The sequence below is a fragment of the Eimeria necatrix genome, genomic scaffold (assembly GCF_000499385.1).
Source record: "Eimeria necatrix Houghton genomic scaffold, Enh_scaff60, whole genome shotgun sequence".
NCBI classification, from domain to species: domain Eukaryota; phylum Apicomplexa; class Conoidasida; order Eucoccidiorida; family Eimeriidae; genus Eimeria; species Eimeria necatrix.
In genome coordinates this window covers 60,161-82,616 of record NW_013654457.1, presented here as the reverse complement: position 1 = coordinate 82,616, position 22,456 = coordinate 60,161, and the positions used below count along the sequence as shown (strand labels likewise).

The window sequence follows — 22,456 nt, the reverse complement described above, 5'->3', positions numbered from 1 at the left end:
CAGGAAGATTTCCTGTAGCGTCGTTTTAGCCAACATTCCAGCAGTTCCCTCTCTCGAACACACTCACCAGAAAGTGGGTATGCGAGCACAATCAGAATAAGAAGTGGCACATGCGTTATGGAGAAATGGCAACATGCGGACAGAACGCTGCTTGCTGCACTATTCTGTCCAGCAACAATGTCATACGAGCGAACAATACTGTGCCTTCGTGGATTAGCATGGGGTGCAGGGAATGGGAAACCTTCCAGCGAACAGAAAATGCTCTTAAGCATGTGGGCAGGGATCACTATGAAATCTTGTAAGGTAATTGCTTGGGTTTGCGCAGAGGAGAGGGAAAGAACACAAAAGATCGTATGAGACGATCGTGCTGCCTTGCTGCCCAATAGGCAGATTACGTCGTGGCCGAATTTGACATGGAACGCAATACACGGCTTTCTTTTATAGGCGCTAACTGGTGTGTTTAAAACTGTCTTTTCAATAGAACAACGCGGGCTCTCTCGCGTTGTCTCCGGCTTTAAAGGCGGATGAATTTGGCTGTGAGCATCAGGGGTTTTGGTCTTGTCGGTCGTATGGCCAGCATGATTCCGACATGGCCGTCAAAGCCTTAAACAGTGGCTGTAAAGCTCAACGCATCACTGCCAAGGCGGGAAAGGTAACCCGAAGCAGCTGCTAGTAATATCTACGGGGTGTTACGAGTATTAACGCGAGACTTAGAACTGTTTGGATGGACTCTCCGACTGGGACGCTTATATCTCTTTAAATGAGCTCGGACGGCACATAAACGCTAGGGGGATCTCTAAATAAGTAAAAGTTATTTGAACCCCCCGGGACACTGAGCCCTGAGTACGACAGCCTTTGCCAGCCCCGAAGCTACTAACCTGTGCCTTACTAGCCTTACGTAGAATCAGACCAATACATCTAAAGGAGCCCGCTGTAAAATGCTTTAGTTAGCAGTGCTAGCGCGCAATCGAACAGTTGATATTTTGTGCAAAGTGTCCAAAAACTGTAGCGCAAATAAATCTGATCCTGCTCCTCTTGAACAATAGCAAGCTAGGCTGGTGCGCTGGTGTAGAAGAGCGGATATAAGAGTACATGTGCGCTTGCTCCTCACATGCGCTTTCTGAACTTCGCTTTTACTACGCATTAGAATATTTTTGCTAAGTTTCATTCTGCAACTGTTTGCTGGACAGGGCGACAAGTGCAGCTCCCACACAGGGAAGACCCACCAGAGGCGAGCATGTGCTCTGATTCTTTCCTCTAGCTTCAAGGCTGCAACTGTTGATGCGTCTCTTATATTAATGTAGATCGGGGTCAAACGAAACCTTCATGCTCGTCAGGCGAGCAGTGTAGTCAGTCTTCGTCCATGGCTCATGCGGGTGCTGTCGGGTCTCAGGTGTTGATCATTTCTAACAGTTCCAACATAACGACAACAGTGAGCCATGCCTGTGGCCCATTTACAGCACCTGAGGAACATTGTTAACATCAGTATCCCGGGCGCAGCTGGAAGTAACGGGGATATTTCAGGGTGCTGGCTTAGGTGCTAAAGACTCATCCATTATCTGTGGCCCACTTCATGAGGATAAGGCCTGCCTTGTCTTTTTTTGGGGGATATGGCAAGTGTTCGTACTCAAAACAGCTTTCTACTATTTAGCTGGGCCGTCTAATGCGGCTGTCTTTCAGCAAAACGGCGCCCGCATCTGACGAACTGGAACAGAAAGTATTGTCTGTCTAATCAAGAACACGCAGCACTTGACACCTGCCGATTCAGTCCATAACCGGTTTATCTGGTGCACACATAAAAGGGGGGGGAAGATCGAGAGCTTGTCCTTCTTTTAAAAAAAAAACTGTTCCTTTATGCATCCTGTTGAATCCGTCTTTGCAATTGGGGGAGACGATGATTCGGAGCAGGAGGAGGATTTGCTGGTGCAGGGGACCAAAAGGGTAGGCGCCCTCGCAGCCGGCGTTTCCCCGACGGTAGAAGTCTCATTGAGTACTGAAGTGGCCGCTGATGCAAATTCGGCGAGGCCTGATTCGCCTCGTGCTGCAGCTGCTGATTCCCCTCCTGCTAATGCTGCTGCTACCTCCCCTCCATCTGCGGCACTCCCGTCTTCTCAGCGGCCCAGTAATGCTTTGAGCTATTATCCTACTGGTTTAGGCGTGGGAAATGTCGACATGGGAACCCAGGCCAGCACATGCAAAGGACAAGAACAGCGAGATGCGGCAGAGAGAAGTACCGGCACGAGGGAATCCGCCAGCAGCAGCAGCACGAGCGACTTCTCCCACTGCGTTTCTGGAGCAATCGACGATACTTCTACTTACAGGCCAGAGGTAGATGGCCCACCTATTATCGGGTAAGGCACTTCGCCGAGTTTTATACTTTTTCGTGCTGTAGGAAATTTGAGCGTGAGGCTGCTAAACACAGATTTAAGAGGTTTAGTTGGATTTTATGTGCTCGTTTGCGCAGTATATTCATAGTGGTGCAGTCAGCAGAGGTTTAGTTGGATTTTATGTGCTCGTTTGCGCAGTATATTCGTAGTGGTGCAGTCAGCGGTGCAAAGGCATCAAATTTTGTTTCATCACCAAAGGACAAAGTGTAACTGTCTGCCTCTTCACCCACTCGACCTTGCACACTGTACGGAGGTGAGTGTAGGCCTTTTATTCTTCTGCGTTCCTTCTGGACATTTTGGTCTCGAATTGCTTTCCTTTTTGGCAGAAGTCAGTGCCTGTAGTTGACACTATATATGCAAGCGATACAAGCTGTGACTTGACAGAGCGGAGGAATCTCTGGCCGAGCGGACCAGGAGTCTGAGAACTTTCAAGCTGCTGCTGACCGTTTCGTCTGCCACAAGTACTTCAACGTGTATTGTAGATGATGGGCCATCCCCATGCAGTGACCATCATTCCATTTTCATTGTCTAGTGCATCTGCTATGACTTTGTATACTGCCGAGTGAGGGTCACGTGCCTCCGATTGCTCGTGTGCAATACTTCCACTTTGTTTGCTGTTGCGCTTGCAGCGTTCGTTATGGCGTAAAAAGCAGCAGGGTGCCTCCCAGCGAGCATTTTTGTGGGACGGGGAGGATGGCGATACGACTTTGCTCCAGTGGGTTGAAAGGTTTGCTCTACCAGAGATGGCCTCGATGAGGGAGAGCCTCCAGGTGGCTTCTCAAGGGACGACCGAACGTAAGGAGGATTCCGCTAGTGTCCAGCGGCCTTGTTCACATCTCTTCTTTACGGTGCCCATGGCAAAGAACAACACTTACTTTTTCGGCGTGTCTTGTTATTCTGCGCAAAGGGAACGCTTGGTGAGGATATACTAAGCCGTAGAGGCTCTACGGAATAGCCAGTTTTCACCTTATTACGGGCAACCAGAAAAAATATGCAAGTGCTGCTATGCCGAGGGTGGGGGAAATATCAATTGGAGGCTCGCGTGGATGTGGGTATGTCTGCTTGCGTGGTGTGGGCGTGCCTAGTGGGATCCATCATCCATGGAAGATGCCCAGGGATTATGCGCAGTGTGCTTGGTGGCACGTGTGCCGTTTTGGGGACTTCTTTTGTTTCGCCTACTTCCTGTTACGACGGCCTTTTTTGAGCTTATGGAGAGAGCCTCTGGAAGTGCTGAGGAGCAGACGAGCTCTTCGGGATTGCCTACTCAGTTGCTTGTTCAACTGTACGACCAGCTGAATACCGTCAACTTCCATCTCATGAGATACACCGAGATCACCTTCAATCTTGAGGCTGGCCTGCCACCCTTTATCATGGCAGTCAATCCACGTAGGACTATCGAGCCTAACCCATGTTCTCTCCTCAGTTGCATACCAGCAGGTAGGAGACCTGCAAAACGAAAAATGCAGATGAATACATAGTTCATTCTCTTTGTTTGCACTGCGCTGACAACGCAGAGCAGCTCCTCATGCTTGTCAAAGCTTTGCTGCTGGAGACGAAAGTCATGTTCCACTCATGTGATGCTTCGCGGGCATCCACAGCTGTTCTCTCATTTATTTCGCTCCTCCCGGGTATGGCGCTACTTCCACATAGACTACTGTCTCAACTCCCTCTGTGATACCTCAAGGGAGGTTGTATAATGCGATAGAGGCAGGCGGGCGTCACTGCATGTAGTGTAGAGGGGCCTCAAACATAATTGTTGACGTCGTTGCACTCGGTGGAAGGCCCAAGAAAGACGCAAACAGTAGATTCGTGTGTTATCGTGGCATTTTCGATGGCAATGGCTTTCTGCCGGATTCACGGCTTTTGCATGGCCAGACGAGATGCATCGAGTTTTGGGGGCTATTTCTGCAGGTGGATTGGCTTGTGGTTTTTCTAGTGACGGCTTTGGAGAGCATGATTACCGCTGGAAACGTCACGGGCTCCCATTCAAGGTGTTTGAGTATCGCTCGGCTTTTTTTCCTATCCTTCCTCTCGATCTAGTAGACGACCTGCTTTTGCAGAAGAGGGCATTTCTTATATCTTCGACTAATCCTACTCTGGCAGCGCACCCAGTTGTCAAGCCAGACATCGTAGGCAAGTCTGTGCATCTTCGTAGCGTTCTTATTAGTGGCGCCACAGTGCTTGGCCTCAATAAAACTGATTCAGTACTGAAGCTTGAGTTTCGATGCTCTTTTCAGTGGACGTAGACACTCTAACCGTCGAGCTACAGAACGCGACCCTGGTGCCACTGCTGCGGTTGACGGATTGGGAGCAGAAGTTCGCGAATCGTATGAGCGTGGAGACTTCATTTTCTTGTGGGGCGTTAGGAAGCAATAGCCCCACTTATGGAAATAGCTGCAGCATCTCGAGGCATGCAACAGATCTGTTGCAGCAAACATTCTCTTCCCTCGCTAACCACGCAGCGGCGCATGGAATCCCTTTCTTGAGGTCCAAGGATGAATGTGAGCAGCTTGTAGACAGTCTGATACCCTGAGCGTTTCTTCTCGGTATAGCTATTTGCTGGAAAGCTAATGTTTGATGGTTGTGTGTGGTATTGCAGCTACGGCTTCACCATCAAAAGTGGTGCCTTCAAACCTTCACGCTTCGACTTATCCTAAGGCAGACTATTCGTTTGCAGGGCAGCAGCAAAGACGAAGAACTGCTTCTGCCGTCTCACCTAGGAGCAGCCGCCACTGCAGTAGCCGCAGTAGCAGCAGCTTGAGCCGGACAGAGCGGATCAATTACACGGGCATCGAAGGCCGATGGGAAGCTGAAGCTGTTAAGAGGGATGACGGCACCAGCACATCAGGAACTCTATGCAATGCACCTTCTGGAGAGGCACGTAGTGGAGTGCGTGGACGCGATACTTTTGTTAGGAGCAGCTCGAGCGGTTTGGATGCTGATTTAGAAGAGCCGCGGCAGCACCACAACACATCTTTTAACAGCATTCCGTGCACCTACCCTGTATGCGGCGGTGGAGGGGGGTGGTTGAGTGGTCGCCTTAGGTGGGGTTGGGAGCGCCAGGCTGATCGACAGACTCCCACTAGTGCTGCCGCATCCGGTGGAAAAAAATCGCGCAGAACGGTTGCTAGTGAGGAATGCCATAAGGAGGCTGAGTCTCCAGCTATTTCTAGTAAGGCAGGGGATCTGCCAGCCGACAGGCCCGTCGTACAGAGGCTTTGCTCAGGCATTAGCGGCTTGCAGGTAGAGAGCAGGAGCAGCAGCGATGCCATGGGTTTCCCTTCCGTGTTTGATCCAAACTGGGAAGCACATGCAGACCTCATACGTGCAGCGTTTACACAGCATCTAGAGCAGCTATGCAGGTAGGCGGTGGTTTCATATAACATGAAAAGCACAAGGGCTCCGGGGTTGCAGAACTACTGCGCCTTCGTGTTGTGTTACCGTCACTGCGGTCCTTTCAAGCGGTGCTTGCCACGTTTCCGAGCAGCCTTTGTTGGTATTAATTGCTACACAGGAGAGCAGCCATTGCTGCTGGCCCTGAACGCTCGAGGCAGCAGCTCCTGCGGCAAATCTCCTTTCCGTCAGCAGAAAGCGGTGATCTGAGTGAGTTCGGCGTCGAGTGGGTCAAAGCGTGGGCAGACACGCATAACTTTCAGGTGGGCGCCTGTTGTTTTACATAGATACAGCGTAAGTTGTAGCTAGATTACTGGCGTTGGCAGGTCAGTTTGCAGATGTCCCTTCGTTGTAGCAAGCGAGCTCAGGTTCTGCTGGTTTCAGGCTTGGCTTCTAGAGCACCAGCTGCCGAACAAAGGGGCTCCTTCCGCAAAGCATGAGATTCTGCAGCCTCCGCCCACTTGCGGCTACGCGAGGTATCTTTACAGCAATGGAGATTGCTACGAGGGCCAATTCTCGTCATGTCAGAGGCATGGAGATGGTGTTTACTCTTCTGCTGACGGCATGAGGTAATTGCTCAACCTAAATTTTTAAGCTAGGATTGCTACAGGTGTTGTACGCTTTCTTTGCCATTCTGGTGGTAGTTTGCGTTGCGTATTCTTTGGTGCTGGGCAACAGATACGATGGTTCGTGGGTTCGCGACGAACGACATGGACACGGGGTTCTTGCCCATGAGTCTGTGGGCTACTTATATGTAGGCCAGTGGCAGCACAATAAAAAGTGCGGGGAGGGGCATCTGTATTCACGCAGTGAGCGATACTGGGGCCAGTTTCTCGACAATAAATACCATGGGCGGGTGAGTTCTCTGCATGCTTTGTACAACTTCCGTGATTAGTCCTATTGTTGCGCACTCAAGAGGTATGCCTCTGTTGTTCCTATCACATGGCCATTGATTGCGGTGCTTATTCACAATGCCACTACTCGCAAGAGAGCTTTTGCACGTATGGATCTAGACCACATCAGCATCACGATCCCCGCAGATGTTTGTGGAGATGTGCATCCGGTATTTAGGGTAGATACGTACGGCGAGACGGACTGGAGTACGAAGGGGAGTTTGTGAGGGGCCGTTTTGAAGGTCTGGGGAAGCTAACAATAATGCGGAACGAGGGAAGGCAAACTCTTGCAGAAAACCAGGAGGGCGTTGTGGTCAGAGGCGGTTTCGAGGGTGGCAAAGTGACAGGTGTCGTCACTGCGGTTTACTCTGATGGAAGAACTTACACAGGAGAGCTTTCTGTAGGTTACCCTCTACGCACGAGGCCACAGGGCCTCAGACTTGATTGGTTTGGCTTTTTCTGATCACCGCGATTACAATGTTGCCGTATCACACGTTGGCAAATCACAAGCTATTTGCAGCAACGTATCTAATTTTTGCCGCACCAGTTCTATCCGAGGTACTTATTCCCAGTTTCTCGCGGTGCACGCTTGCCTTCGTTTCAGCCTGAAACACTTCAGCCGGACGGATGTGGCAGCATGCTCTATAGGGATTCCTGTCTGTACGACGGACAGTGGCGCAATGGCTTGCGTCATGGAGCCGCAGTGCTTACAATCCCTGTGGGAGTTATACGGGATTTGAGCTCGATTACATGCGTGAATGAAGCCGGCGCCGTCACCGTAGATGGCCAGTGGAGAGACGGCGCACCAGACGGCGATGCGGAGTGGAGTGTCACTTTTCCCAATGGAGACAAGTACTTGGGAAACCTGAAATTTCCTACCACATGCAATGATCGGGCGGCAGGCAGCGTGGAAGATAAGGATTTTGCGCAAATGGCGATCGCAGAAATTGTCCCTCATGGTTGGGGACTGAGCAAGCGAAAAGACACCGGAGAGGTGTACGAAGGGCATTGGATAGACGGCATGCGACATGGAAGTGGAGTAAGTCAAGCGCAAATTTGAGACGCGCCTACACTGCGTCAAGCTATAGGTACTGACAGGTGTCGTAGGCATATTGTGACATCTCAGCTTCTCGCTATAGTGGAGCGAGCTGCTTCAAATTGTAGCGTCATTAGGCGTTTGTGCAGGCAATGGCGTTAGTACTCAACCTACTTCGAAGACTGCAGATAGACTAAAGCGAACATAATTGATGACTTGCACCTTCATCTTTTTGACTGCTTTTTCGTCTGTCCGTTCAGGATTGCATTACGCGAAGTGGCGAAAGACACTCGGGCGACTGGCGATTTGGCCATCTGCACGGGAAAGGCCGGCATTACGACTCCATTTCGGGCTGCACATTCGAAGGCACTTTTCACTTCGGGAAGTTTCTGGGAGAAAGCAGTCCAGGCTCAGTAAGGGAGGAGCAGCGTATTGAGCCACCTGAGGGGACTCCGAAGCTTTTATTTGAAGCTTTTATCACATTCCCACTAATTAAATGCCCTTTGTTTCAGCAAACCAGTACGGTGCGTACTAATCCGTGCACTGTCTCCTCTCCTAAAGGCCTTATGAAATAAGGCAACTGGCATGGCGGACTGCAACAGCGGCATCATGAATCAACATTCACCGGGAACAGGGTAACTCAAGTACTTCACTTGATAATGACGGGCCATTTTCTTCCTGCATGAAGTGCTTTGTAAAGCATGACCAAGTGCGCAGAATGGTCATGGACTGCCCAGTTTGGGCGGTCTTCGCTGTGTTCGTTTAGAACAGCAGTGCAAGCAGAAAGACTGCAATTATGAGTTCGTACTACGTAACATGGGCATCCGTAGCATTTGTGCCAGCTTTCTTAGCAAGCACTGTCTGGCACAGAAACTAGCCGTGATAGCCGTAGTTGAGCAACTGTGTGAATCTAAAATTTCAGCCGCTTGTTTCAACCCTCGGAAGGTTGCGAATGACAGCAAAAGCACGCAGTACGTGTTCTGGCGACACTTCAGAGTGCACACTTCACTCTGAAACACTTCAAGCGGCGTACATACTCAGCGCAACCCCTCTGAGGTTTCTGAGCTAGCCGCTCTGAAACGGTGAGCAAGTCAATATTCCTCGAATGCCGACACATCTTCCTCTGTCACTTTACGTGGAATTCGAGTTGCAGGGTCGGGTCCACTCCTCTGACGGTTTTCCCACCATGTGTGAAACGTATGAATATCAAGGTAGTAGTACATGAGGTTTGCCAAAATATCGAGCTCTTCGCACCTGTAGTCACCATAAGCAAGCTAATGCAGCTCTTCAGTTCAAGAAATGAGCCAGTACTGTGCACGCAATGCAGTGCAAAAAAAGCGTAACTTGACTGCTTACCTGAGGTTTGTGGGCAGTCGAAGAGTTGTGCGCATGTGAGCCAAGAAATGCCGATATCGCCGCTGCAGAAGTTGCAAGCACATCACACACCGGAAAATTTTAGAACGTCCGCGAAACAGCGGTGCTTGTTGTTGCATGAGTTGCTGGATTTATTACCCATGACGCACGCGCATTTCTGTCCGATTAGACGTTTCCTTAACGTTCTCCGCTAGCTGCTCGACAAAGCTTCCACCAATAGTAACCCTCTCTTGAAGCTTTTTGCTAACCGCAGCTTGCGCTGTTGACTGCCTATGGACCGCAAGTGCATGCGAACAATTAAAGCAACTTTCTTTTAGGGACCTGCAGCCGACCATCTGTCGGGCTGAAATTGACAACTATCCGGCCACCCATATTGCTGTTTACCTCTTGAACATTTGACTGATGTCTGGTTCATCCTGTTTTTCTTTTGGATCCTTCTTTTCCTTTAGCCTGCGACATTGAACAGGTGCCCTTTGTTGACTGGATTTTGAGACTTGTGAGCGATGGCATCATTAAACGACTGGAAAGCAATGGCAAATACATACTTTCCTAGCATCAGCATGACCACTTTCAGCTTCGATATGGCCCTTTTCAACTTCTCGAGCGGAAATGAGTAGGACTGGGCAACTTCAAAAAGCTTCTTTGAGTTCCCTAAACATTGCAATCACAGCTAATCGTCAAGCTTCAATTAGCTGTGTCAACATCGGCAAGGCCACTAAGCAGCAATTAACGTTCGGCTCAGCCAGACTTGTTATAGACACAGGTGGCGGTGTACATTAAAATGCAACAATAAGACACTTTTCTGGCCAGTGATTTGAAGTCTCCAAGCTCTGAGCTTTTGGGTAATTCGGACCTGAAAGGATGAGCTGACAAGTATTCGATACAGCCACCTCAGATTTCGATAATAAGTGCCGCAGATAACGGTCCATTATGCAGCCACAAGGTGGGCTTCCTTTGCTGTCTTCCCCTGCAGCGATGCAAAGCGCACACGCTTGTCACGAAGCTACAAAATACATCCTGGCATCCCGAACTCCAATTGCCGACTACGCATGTTTCCGCAAGTGCCAGTCTCACTTGGATGACACAGTAGAAACATGATATCACTATCTTGGTCGAGGAGCTGCTCTCTGGGAATTCTGAAGGGGTAGTGTTCAATGTACTCCATTACCTGCTTATCGGACCTGGTCGCAGGGTCGGAATACGGCAGATAACCAACTCAAATGCCTTCGTATTTTTGTTTTGGCTCTATCAAGGCGTTACAACCTGAATGCCAAGTGATTTATCCCAATGCTAGGTTACACACGGGGACATTAAGTGGAGAACACGCTACTGGGCAAGAACGTAATCACAGATAAACCTCACGTTCCGGAAAGGTCTAACAACCAAGTAAGGAACGAATGCGAAGTCACATCACCCCCTGATTTTGTATACGCGATTTCGAAGATGTCGTAGGAAACAGCTCTGAAACCTGCGTAGCAATCATTGATGCATGTGGAACGTAGTTGATCGTGTTCGGTAGACGCTCCGTAGCCAGCTCAATTTCCACTCAACTTCTCTATCTGCACTGATCCCCAGGTGAAGCGAACTTCTTGGCACTAGCTAAAAGGCTAAGTACATACTTTGTTTTTCAAGGTAATCAAGGAGGAGAAAGAGGGAAACTAGCCTTGAAACAAGCTGCTTCTCCACCGCAAAATTGATATAAACGACGAACATATCGCTAACCAAGTCCGGTATAGCCGGGCTAATCATGTCGCTAGCAGATTTCGACTGCATAGAGGCTGCACAACATGGCATCAAGGAAGCAGGCAGTTTTGTGTGAAGTCTACACAAGCAAAACAGGACCCCTCAATTAGTGGCCAGTCTTAAAGTAACGAACGGCATGCTTTCATTGCAAAAGGCTAAAAGCCTTATTCGGCTCTCAAGATCACGAACTAGGCTTTATGTTGCAGATACGCAAAGTAATTCTGAGCGAAAGAGCGTACGAAATATGGGGTGATCTGCAGGATCAAGTTGGATCACGCCGTTATCCCTAGGCACTTCCTTCTTCGTATGTAAATCACCAGCATCTTGCTTCTCAACTCCTATACCTTCACGCCCGCTTGGCTTAGACGAGACAGGACCACCAGAAAGGGGCAGTCCTGTGCCTGCAGCCGCAGGGAGTTCACATTTGAAAGGACCAGACAAGGTCTACACGGCGCGGGCAAGAACTGCTTGACGCTGTCGGTGGCAGCAAGGCATTCTTTTCAGTGGTCGTTCGTTTGGTGATAATGAGGCGATGCTGCTTACTTTCGTTCAGACTTCCACACATGACGACGCTTGGCTGCTTGTTTAGTGAGACTAAAGCCTGCTCGTCTTCCAGATTGGGCAGAACACATTTGACTTTCAAAAAAAATCGGTTAAATGGCCGAATCGTCTCAAAAATCCCGTAAAAGTACGGATCCGGTAGGCACCAACAAACTCTGTAGATATGACAGTACAAAGTTCATGGCAGTCATAGAAGCATGATACAACAATAAAACGCTTACTGCATTGCTCTGTCCTTGGGTCGCGTGCGACACGTTGAAACTGTACAAGCCTCTGGAAGGTAGAGATATAGCATACCTTGAAAATTCGTTGTCAGGTCTATAGCGGCGCAGCGAAGGCTTAAGAGTTAGTCTGGCAAAGAATTTAATCACAAGCATCCATGTTCAATAAGAACGAACTCGTTTGCCTGCGCAAAGTTCCAAACACTGCTACACCTGGGGCGTACCTTGTGAAGGCGTTGCGAATCACGGCCTCGTACATAGCGATGCAGCGGCGATATCGGCCTTGGTTTGCCAACAAGACAGCAAGCAGTTGACCTGAAATGCGCAGACAGCATCGCTCACGACCTCGTGCACATCAGTAAGCAGATCGGGACCCCCCAAAAGCCGCTTCACAGCGATCTTTCACAACTACCTGTCGTAAGTGTCTCCAGGTGGTGCTTCCCCAAAGTCTTGACCTGCCACTGAGATAAGCATGACAAGCAGAACAAGCAGGTCGACATTCGGAAATGTTAAGCAGAAATGTTCAAGCTTTCTAGTTGCCCTAAGTGTCACCGCAGACTCAGCAGCCGAAGGGATCACAACAGAACTGAACCACAAATACCTGAAGTGTTTGGGATGCAATGTCAACTCCTCTTTGCAAGATTGTGCCTCCGGCATCCTTCTTCGTGGCTTTAATGAGTAACAGTAGCGACATCGAGAACTCTCGAGCCGCCGTCAGAGTCATTACGTGCCTTGTTCCCTTAATAAACATGCACACAACAATGCAACCCTACTGAGCGGAAAATGAAGATTCAAGCAAAAGGGCGCCAACCAAGTACTAACACTCGTATACAAGCGACGCTATGCTGGGAGACATACAAAGTGGAAATCATAGGCATCCAATGCCCACTGAAGCATCATACAAGAGCTGTTTGCCATCGAAGCCCTCTGTTCCTCTGTCATCAATTCCTGCAACAAAACGGTAGCGTTCTAAAGGATTTACAAATGTTTTTTTGAAAGGTTGAAAAAATGTGTGTACACAGAAACGAATCAGTTGGCCAGTACTGGTTACAGTGCATATCAAACGGACTTTGCGCATGTAGCTGCGGCGGTCAAATGCAAGAACGAGCTTGCTATGAGCCAGCATCCTGAGAAGCCCGGCCATTTTGGGAGTTATTGGAGCCTGTGGTATTCCAGCTGGGATCTGCACAAAATATCCACCGGCAAAGAGTCACTGCTGACTTTGAAGTGCTCATATGCTTGTGGCACCACACGCCTGAACAGCACTGAAACGCAATAATATCTGAAGTTCCTTACTTTGGATGTTTCGTCTGTTGCGGTCACGGCAAGAAGCTGCTTGAGAGCTGTAAGCTGCGTACACAGACAAAAGCAGTATATTTGACGAAAAATGCAGCATTGAGGAAAGCACACGGCAAAGCAGTTGGCTTCTTGCGCCCGCAGACACCTTGGGTACTACATGGGTTGATGTTCCGCGCGTACGTCCTGGGGTTCTATTGACACGGAAAGAGCAGCGCTTAGGTATAACGCAGCTTGCAAACCCGATATGCACTCTCGCCAATCGCGTCCAAGATAAGACAGCCTAAAAGCACCACAGAGGCAGTTCAAAATTAGACCAGTAGCCTTCAGCATTTTGCAACGAGGGCGATGCAGGCAATGAGAATGCTTGGCGCTCCAGTGATGTTGAACACAAGCGTAGTTAGCTGAATAACGAAAGCTGGCACTCACCAAGCTTGTACTACTATCACGTCCAAAGTTGCTGGATGATGGCCACCCCAATGGTATTCGAGTACGCGTTGAATCCTGTGCGCAGTAAGTGCAAGTTGGGCCTTAGGGGGAGGCTCCGCTGAACCGTGAGCCGCCGCCAAAAGAAGCAGTAGACGGGCCGGGACCTGAAAGGGAAAGCGAGCTATTTTATGCATTCCTCCTCCGCACGCGAGAATGTGTGAAATAAATAACAGTGAAGTTACCGTAAAATGTGTATTTGCTGCTATTTAGTTCCATTTTGGCTGTACTCTTGCAAAAGGCTGAGTGCACAATGAGGAGCTGAACAAATTGAATCGCTGCGCGCCTCAGGATAATTCTCACAGATGCTGCATGTGCTTCGGGATACTGCAAGATACATCGCTGCGCCAGCAAGTGGCCAACGTCCCAAGCCTCGTATCTGCATGCACATACAAATCGAGAAACACATGCGCATCCCCTTAGTCCATCACCTTTCATATAGTTGACAGTAATATACATGCCTGGGACCCCAAAACGTACCTCAAAGCAACGCCTATTAGCTCAACTGTAGCATCCTCCACATCCCAGGAGTCCTGGTGTCAGTACAGGCGAACTTAATCATACTACTCTTTTATTGGACATAAAATTTTCGAAGCTATGAAGAAAGAAATGTGAAGTAGTTAGTCTGAAGGTGCAGAGGTGCAAAAGTGGGGCTCTTGATAGACAGAAGGCGTACCTGTGCAATTAACAGAGGGTGCCCCTGCGTGGTGCTGTACATCGAGGCAATGGTTGATGCGCTCAGACCCTTTCTCATATCCTTGCGCGTATGCCAAAGTGGGCTGCTGCACTGAAGTACAACATGACCGATCAGCCTTGAGACAACATTCTGAGCTGGGGAAGGGCTTTGAATAATAGTTGAGCCAGACGGGTTTGCTAGTGGCAGCAAGGATGGGTCTCGGACCACAGAGATCAGCGGCAGAGAACTGGGGACTACAACAGAACGCGCAAGCTTGGGCACCCAGCTCTGCAGAGATCATATAATCAATGCGCAGCAGCTTCACAGGGCGATGCACCATAAATTCTTTCGCAAAGACTGAGTTTTCAACGGTTTTTCATGCAATGTTGCCGGCCATAAAGACGTCTTGACTCACCCGGATATGGGACGGCATGAGTGGAAATGCCTTGCCTAGCATTTTGCCTACTGTTGCCGCGCAAGGGAAGAAATTAATACCGCAGTGTTGCTATAGTAGCACAAAAAAGGCATTAACACACAATATGACTTTAAATTGTCTCTGTAGTTTTCGGATGGCAAACTCGTCACAATTTTGTGGCAAACGTTTAGGCAAACTCAGTATACCTGAAGGACCAGATAGAGTGTCCTTGTTTGCATTAAAACCGCTTGGCAAGTTTAATGTACCTGGAGTGATATGTAGAGTGCTGGCAGGTATATTCTGTGCTTCCACACCATGGACGCTTCGAGATCGAATAGTTTTGAGCATCTGTTATGCAGGAGCCACAGCAGGGTGAAAGATAGGCTACGCACCATAAAGCATAATACCCTAAGCAGCTCAACGCTTGTGCAACTTCAAGATGTAGGTCAAAAATATGAATGGGGCTGGAAAGAGCGTGAATCTTTTGACCCCTGCGGTATACCTGTGGCATAAAAAGCTCCTCCAAAATTCCTCTGACTCCGTGCAGGATCCAATGGTCACGTTAAATAAGTTCAGGGCGACAATATCTGTCCTAAGAAACAAATTCAGTCCGGCATGCGCAACACGTTCTTATGCAAGCATGCGTCTCTTGAAACCATGCCCTACAGCTGCTGAGCCATAAGAAAGCTATGTCGCATTGCACGCGACAACGCAGCCGCTTCGCGTACCAAGAAAAGACGCGAAATCTATGTCTCGTCAAGTCTAGCAAATAGGGAGAGTCGTCAAGTAAACGTGACGCGACAAAAAGTGGAAGTTCCAGGAATTTCTCCCTTAGCAGTGATTCTTTGCTGTACATTACGCGTCCTTCTGCAGCTCGACAGAAATAATCAATTTGGGAGAAGCTTGATGTGACACCCTGTTGATTTTTCGTGGTGGGTCACTACGTGGGCAGCTGTATTCTTGCGAGCTAGCCCAGTAGTGTTGCCTCTGTTCACCTTGTTCCTTAACTAGATCTTCATAGTGTACGGAATCATCACTGGTAGCTAGACTCTCTGTGTCGTCAGCATTTGTGGCCTGGAGCACAACAGTACCAGAACAGAAATTGCAAGAAGCTAAGCGGAAGGTAGCAAATCACGTTTACGGCGCCCGATCTGGCGCAATGCAGTTCTTTCTGCCATACAAAAGCTCTGTTCAAACCGTTACATGGCACGCAGTTGGAGAGACTCACCTCCATAATATCTTGCTCGTGTCCTCGGACCCGCAAAAGGGAGCTTATCTCCTCTGCACGTACCATGAAGAACAGAAGCCCCATATGAGTTGTCACCACCACCCGTCAGATAATTTGTTGACGTTCAAACACTGAGAAGCTGCATTACGAAGACCTCTGGAAGGACAGCTCGCTTACCCAAAGCTTTCGCCATGCCCCTTGCCTCCAGTTCAAGATTCGTGCAAAACACCAATCGGCGGATGACTCCCTTGAGCAGCTGTTTTAGCGTGCGAGCTGGGATGACGTGTCCAGATGGCGAGCACACACATAGCCAAGCACAAATTTGCATTTCTATCCGTAGTCATAAACCAAAAAAGCGCATCTGTGTTTCTTAAATTACATTGTAGGTTTTCTGGATAAGTGGGCTTACCAACAATTTCCACCAAAAGCATGTGTTGAAGCCATGGGCTTCGTGTCCGTTTACACATGACGCCTGAGAAAGACGCGTTGGCGGAAGAGTAGTCATCCCCATGAAGGCACATGAAAAGAGCCACAACTTGCGCGATACAGCGGACTGCTGGCTTTCACCAGCAGAAAAACAGTTCCTTTCTCCGGAAGCTTTCTCTATGCAGATTTACCTAGTAGCCGCATGTTGATGCCTCGCCTATGAAGGTAGTTCGTCAGAGATATTGAATCATGTGGGCCATAGGGGTCCATTCGCTCAAGTTCAGCAATGGCACTAAAGGAACGAGCAACACAAGTAACCCTAGTGTGCAGCATGCACTGGTGTAGGAACTATACTTTGTATGGCTCTTACTAAATGCGGATGAAACGTGAGAGCGGCATTGTGAGGGAGTTAAGTTCACAACCTACTCATCAAGAACAACGGACTTCACGATGGTTCCAAGACGCTGTGCCTTTCTTCCGGGGAGCGAATTGCCGCAGATAACGGGCTCAACGTTCTCTCTATACGAACGGCTGTACGAGCGAGTGATGAAGTGGACGCTGCAAACAGAAAACGCTCACGGAACTCTTTCAAGAAGCTAGGTACGGCCTTATCCTTTTAACGTTCCATTATGACTGTAAACTTGCAAATCTCGGAATGCTTCTGCTCTGACGACGCTAGCCACTTACAGCTCGTCCACAGGGGAGTACAGACGGCTGAATGGAGACCTTACAATCGCATCTTGGAAAGTCTGGTCAGGCTGCGTTGGCTGCATATCAAGAGCGCAAAAAGTAATCACAAACGCCCTTTCAGTGCAATATACTTCCGGCCTATCCGAAGACACAGAGCAGTGGGTTCGTAGATACTCTGGTTAACATCGGGTTTCCCTGAATGCTTCCCGTGTGAGCTGACCTTTGCTGTCATCTGCGGAGGCAGTTGTTGACTGTTTTTCAGTGCCATCTCCATATCGGCGGAATACTCAAAAGGGACAGTTCGAAGGCGTTGGGAGACGGAGGGACGGGGGCCGCTGACATCCTTCCCAGAGAACAACGGTAGCGCATAACATGTCTGTGCTCAATAAATCACATCAGCACCGCATGATTGAGATGCGAATGCAGTAGCAGAAACAAAGGAGATGGGAAAGAACACTACCTGGAAAACACAGGCGGGACGTACTCGATAAAGCATCATCGTGTCAGTGCCTCTGTTCTTCACTGATAGCAGGATTGTCACATCACGAGCGTGACGCTCGGATGACACTGGCTTCAGCAGGTTGCAAATATTCAGTTTAGTCTCTATAAAAGAAACTTCCTGTGAGAAATCAATGAGAAAATCTCTGCACCATTCCGCTGTGAGACAAGCTAAGAACACAAATGTAATTGGCAGAGCGGCAGCAAATCGCGAACTGGTAGCTACTCACGTGACGAACACGAGCAGAAAGAGGTTGTGGCCATGCGACCACCTCTGGTATGGACTCCGGCAACGGCAACACTACAACACGGAAGCCTTTGTAGTCTACAGCTGTATGGAAAATCGCAAGTATAAAAGATAGCCGTCACACTGCAGCCTTTTCCAATGAAGAAAACAACTAGCCAGAACTACATTATGAGCTTAAAAATGTCAGCGGAATAGTACAATGCAGGAAAATGCTTCACAAAGACAGCTAACTGGACTCACCAGTCATAAGAACAGTATTTAGGCTTGTTAGACTGCGTCTCTGCGTACTCTTCGATTTCCCAGTCTATAAAAGATTCAGCACACCACAAACGTTAGCGTCGCTGCTCACGGGAATACGCTACTCCGTAGTCATGTACGTAGCATTGAGAAGTTCTCTGGGAACTCTGCTAATATCTGTGGTGCCCTAATAAACCCCGAGAAACTCATCTGCCCGGCATAGAGGCGAACAACGTACTGTGCCCTCGGCTGCGCGCTTCTTCAACGCCACGATCGCGTCGTTTATCATGCGCTGGGTCTGGATCTCTACTCCGTAAAGCCTTCAACCAGCAATAAGGGAAAGGCAACAGAATGCCACGCGGTTAGCACTGGGTTTCTAATGGGCGTTGAACACAGTTATGAAGTTACTGAATCATTAATGTGCCAGTGCGGCCGGCGAGGAAGCACCGGCAGATTACTCGGCTGTCCACACTGTGCTAGTAGCAAGGTAACGGACGGTTCCTGTGTAGCTGCAAAGCAAGAACTAACTTGCTCGCCTCTTCCACATCAACGTTTTCGTCTCCAAGAACAAGTATGGCCAAGAGGATGCCTGAGCGAGACTGACCAATGGCCTGTCGGCTCACAAACAGCTGTAGATACCAGTGCGCACACCCGACGCATAGGGGCCAATTCAGCACGCTAGTTCTGCAGGGAATGTGGAGAAGCTTCAAGAAAAGCGACTCACGTGGGTCACCCTGCTAAGGAACGGGACACGTATAAAGTGCATAAATAATAGGCGAACAAGCAAGCTAACCTGATCACGCTTGAAAAGTGCGAATATCTGGAGCGGATGCTCTGAAGGGAGTCTGCGGAAATAGCATCGGTGTCTCCAGGTGTCCATGCTGCTGCGAATCTCCCTGAGATGAGTGTGATTCACGGGAGGTAGAACTGGCTTCTTATCGAGCCCGTCCTTTTGTGAGCTATGGTCTCCTCTATCTGTATCCGCCTGTTCGAACTTTTGCAAGTCAGTGCTCTCCTGGGTGCTGTCAAAGGGCAGAGCTCCCTGCAACGAGCCAGGCAGAGGGGAATACAGGGCACATAAACAAAACGCTAATGTGGAGTTATTGCAATTCGTAAGGAATTCTCCCCTTCAGAAGTAACATTTTTCCCAAAATCTCTGCATTGGAACCTAAATATCTGTTTTTGGGGGCTACAGCATTGGGCCCAGAACGGCTTACAATCAGAACACTCTCTGCAGTCGGCTCGAAGACCGCCTCCTCAAGAATCTGCACGGCAAACTGAGCCGAATAAAAGGAGTACGTTGACGCACAAGAAACCGCCTGGCAGGTGCTCAGGACGCATTTATGTAGACTGGTATTAGACGCCTGAACCAACAAAATCGCTCACATACAATAGGGAAGGATTACAAAAGCAAGAAGCTTCGCAACAAGAAGGAAACAAGAAAATTCTGTTTTTGTGAAAGCCAAGAAACTCCACCCACAGGCACAGAAGAGAGAAGCAGAGAGCCTGTTCTTACCAGGCAGAGGCCAGACTTGGATGGCGCTGTGCTATCCAGGAACGCCGCTCTGTCCAACAGATAGTCGAATGTGTTGGACAAGCATCGGTCCCATCCCAAGAACCCTGCAGAGGTAGTCAGGATCACAAAACGGCAGGTTGAGGGAGCTGCAGGTGCGTCCGGTCAGTGGAAGCAGGCCTTTTCATACATCCTAACGATAGGATAAGCATGCTCAGGAACTCACCGTGTGTACTCGTTCGCTCATGTATGGAAGTGTCCATGGCCTTCATAACCGTGTCGGGGCTAAAGAACGGGATAGGAGTAGTTGCAAGGATGCGGTAAGGATGACTATCCAAGAAAAACGATGCAAAACGATTGGTAGAGCAGTCCCCTGACAACAAAGGCAGAATACCAGTCCTCAATGCATACCAGAAGTGCCGAAGGACAGAAACTGGAGTGTCGACATGAACGAAACATCTCGGACTCCCGCAAGGGGCTTGGTAAGGGTAGTTCTGAAGGAAGAGGGCCATTGGCGTGGTTTCAACGTGCCTGCCTTTAGCCGGGTTATCATGGGGACAACAATGACCCCGTCTCTTTCCATCTGAACAAGGAGCTCGTCTATGCGGGCGGTAAGGCCTTTAAGATCGAATTCCGGTTTTCTCGAAACTGGCTGCAGACCGCACATTGTTTTAAAAACAGCACAACATTTTACTTCCGTGACAACAGAAAGAAGGGAGCGAGAGCCAGCTCTAGCCGTTGCGCGCCTGTCGGAGATTCTGGAAGACTCTTGCATGCAGCAGGCAGAGCGCAGCACGAAAACGCAGACTTACGACAGATATGGCACCAACTCTGTGCTCAAAGAGGGTCTTTCGTGTTTGCCTCAGGATTGTGAGAGTGGCTCTGGCATCCTCGCCAGCTTTGGTGGGGAAGTTGGGAAAGTTTCTGAGAGCGGCCCGAACACAAACATGTGGACAGTCGTAGCTACTTTAATGCCCACAGTGATCATGGGCCAGTACTCGACTGGGAGAGTGTTTTTCAGTGTCAAGCTCGAATTCTTAATTCAGTACGAGCAGGCCCTAGCAAGAAGCTTGCACACCTTCCTTGCTTGTGTTCGTCCAACCCCGAGCGCAATTCTTGACTCCAGTAAAAGCTGAAACTCTTGGCTTTGACGCTTGTGTGTCCGAGACGCACACTCATCATGAAGCTGCCTATATCACGTATAAGTCGCAGGCGTCGACTTCCCTGCACCTTTCATAGTGGCTGTCTTGTTGGCGCTAGGCAAAAATGCTATCCTGCAGTGAGCCTAAGGGCGTCTTAAGGCGTCTATTCTAGGGAGACTGCTGCAGTTGTGGCCCCTGATAATTCCTGGTTCTTCCTTGAAAATATAAGAAGTCTCACCCGCTTCGGTCACAGAATTCGTGCCTAAATACAGGGTATAGCTGTTTGTGCTGAGCAGAGAGGAAAGACTTCTGCAGCGCCGCCCAAGGGAGATCCTTGCACTGGCAACACATTTGCGAAGGTTGGACAGACTTTCCTGATGGGATAAAAATGGCAGCAAACATTGCCAGAGTAGGAAACGTACAGGTATGCGGAAGCTAAGCACCGAGTCAGGGATCTTAACCACGAGAGGCTGAGGCATAGTCACTTTATCTTTAGAGGCATAGCCACTTTATCTTTTCCTTTGATAGAACAATCGTGAAATTGTAATACCAGCATCACATATAGCTCCAAGCTTGGTGCAGCCATGGGAAACGTGGAACAAAAGGGCAGCTGAAAGATGCTGTTGACCGTCAAATGAACCTGAACGGAAGCAAATTTAGCGGCTTCATAGGGACAGGTATATAATAGAGGCCCTGGAAGAAACGTCACAAAACCTAGAATGACCGACACAAAGGCGAAGAAAGATGCTCATAGTGGGGAGAAAGCATGTGGGTTGTCGCCGTAGCTTGAATTTTAGGGGGAACAACTTCAGCGCAGTGCATGTGCCCACTGAGGTATCGTCTATCTTCTTCCGGAACACCCTGTAGCATATTCTCCTAGCGTCTCCACAAACATGTGAGAGGTCTTCTCCTTTATACATGAAGGCGATAGAGACCTTCAGCAAGATATGTAGCAGGGGAGAAGCCACTAGTAGCAATCAGTCTCGTTTTCTCAAGGCTAAAGTGGACGCATAAGGGAAAAGATATCGTGATTCAGTCAAACTTACCTTGTTCTTATTTTCTATGAGGGCGATCGCCTCATGATTGAGCTCCATGTACGCCATGCGCACCTCCAAGATGATTTCCTTCACCGGAGGAACCTCCTCTAGAGAGGCTCCGTAAGTTAGCATTGTTGATTTGGGCTGCAGTGCGCATCTGCTGGTGGTCCTAGTGCAACGGTCCCTGCTGGAAGGCCTACCGCTGTGATGCAACGGGTGACACTCCTCCGCGCCACCTTGAGCTGCCCTAAAAATAATTAAAAGATCTGGGGGGCAGCATTTAGCAATAAACAATGAGAGACAAATGCATAGGTGCATGAAGCAGCACCGCAACTACAGCGTCACACCGCACGTGGTGGTGCCTCTGCCCTAATCACTTTAGGGTGGCCCGAACAACACATACGACGCAAACGCTGTTTACAACAGCCAATTACAACGCCTTAGAATATTCTGCTTGAGAAATAAGAGTATGCGAGGCATGGGCCCATTCGGGGTCTCTGGTCCCCCTGCCCTGCTCAATGGGCACGGCGGTCGTGAGACCCCTTATGCACAAAGAGGCGAAAATTAGTCGAGTACACCTTTTAAGTAGGTGTATACTTGCATTACATAACATAATAGCCAAGAGCTCTTGAATTTGAGAGAGGAAAACCAAAGGTTCTTCTCGATAATTTTGCCGGTCTGGGGCCTCAACGGCGGCCTGGTCCACGCTCGTGTTAAGCCAGCCTTCCAGGACGGCGAAAGCGTCTGCACACAAGGGGGAATAGTTGGAAGCGGATTAGACAGCGGCAAGGCAATTGCAAATTCTTGTGGACTTGTGATGTATAGGTGTTCATATTTCGGCCCCTTTGGAATGCCCTTTCAACAAAGGCACACCAAAGCCCCACGACGGCGGCAGCCACAGCAACAACGGCAGCACAGCAGATTGAGCAGCCCTTTCTGTTGTCTCTGAAAAAAAAC

The 22,456-nt window shown here is 49.2% G+C and overlaps 3 protein-coding genes across 3 annotated transcripts; 1 reads left to right on the top strand and 2 right to left on the bottom strand.

Moving 5' to 3' along the window:
- Positions 1-1,854: 1,854 nt before the first annotated feature.
- Positions 1,855-8,126, top strand: ENH_00066370 (MORN repeat-containing protein, putative; the record flags this gene model as incomplete). Its single annotated transcript, XM_013582248.1, has 13 exons — positions 1,855-2,351; positions 2,526-2,640; positions 3,017-3,304; positions 3,473-3,773; positions 3,902-4,015; positions 4,625-4,888; positions 4,987-5,749; positions 5,902-6,043; positions 6,165-6,349; positions 6,459-6,636; positions 6,852-7,073; positions 7,278-7,669; positions 7,970-8,126. 13 exons carry the CDS (start codon positions 1,855-1,857, stop codon positions 8,124-8,126), a joined length of 3,618 nt encoding a protein of 1,205 aa, XP_013437702.1.
- Positions 8,127-8,800: 674 nt separating this feature from the next.
- Positions 8,801-13,527, bottom strand: ENH_00066360 (hypothetical protein, conserved; the record flags this gene model as incomplete). Its single annotated transcript, XM_013582247.1, has 20 exons — positions 8,801-8,963; positions 9,066-9,127; positions 9,233-9,353; positions 9,468-9,533; positions 9,629-9,734; positions 9,937-10,050; positions 10,158-10,264; positions 10,446-10,551; positions 10,703-10,861; positions 11,066-11,227; positions 11,370-11,542; positions 11,685-11,738; positions 11,833-11,923; positions 12,021-12,069; positions 12,210-12,347; positions 12,467-12,556; positions 12,678-12,791; positions 12,905-12,958; positions 13,088-13,187; positions 13,334-13,527. The coding sequence occupies 20 exons, from the start codon at positions 13,525-13,527 to the stop codon at positions 8,801-8,803; spliced, it is 2,223 nt and encodes a 740-aa protein (XP_013437701.1).
- Positions 13,528-16,557: 3,030 nt separating this feature from the next.
- On the bottom strand, positions 16,558-21,631 carry ENH_00066350 (hypothetical protein; the record flags this gene model as incomplete). Its single annotated transcript, XM_013582246.1, has 19 exons — positions 16,558-16,693; positions 16,823-16,902; positions 17,046-17,201; positions 17,310-17,444; positions 17,554-17,654; positions 17,811-17,874; positions 18,046-18,127; positions 18,336-18,436; positions 18,601-18,849; positions 19,025-19,171; positions 19,324-19,427; positions 19,547-19,693; positions 19,837-19,972; positions 20,133-20,244; positions 20,399-20,510; positions 20,701-20,836; positions 21,013-21,102; positions 21,293-21,397; positions 21,509-21,631. The coding sequence occupies 19 exons, from the start codon at positions 21,629-21,631 to the stop codon at positions 16,558-16,560; spliced, it is 2,316 nt and encodes a 771-aa protein (XP_013437700.1).
- Positions 21,632-22,456: the final 825 nt, after the last annotated feature.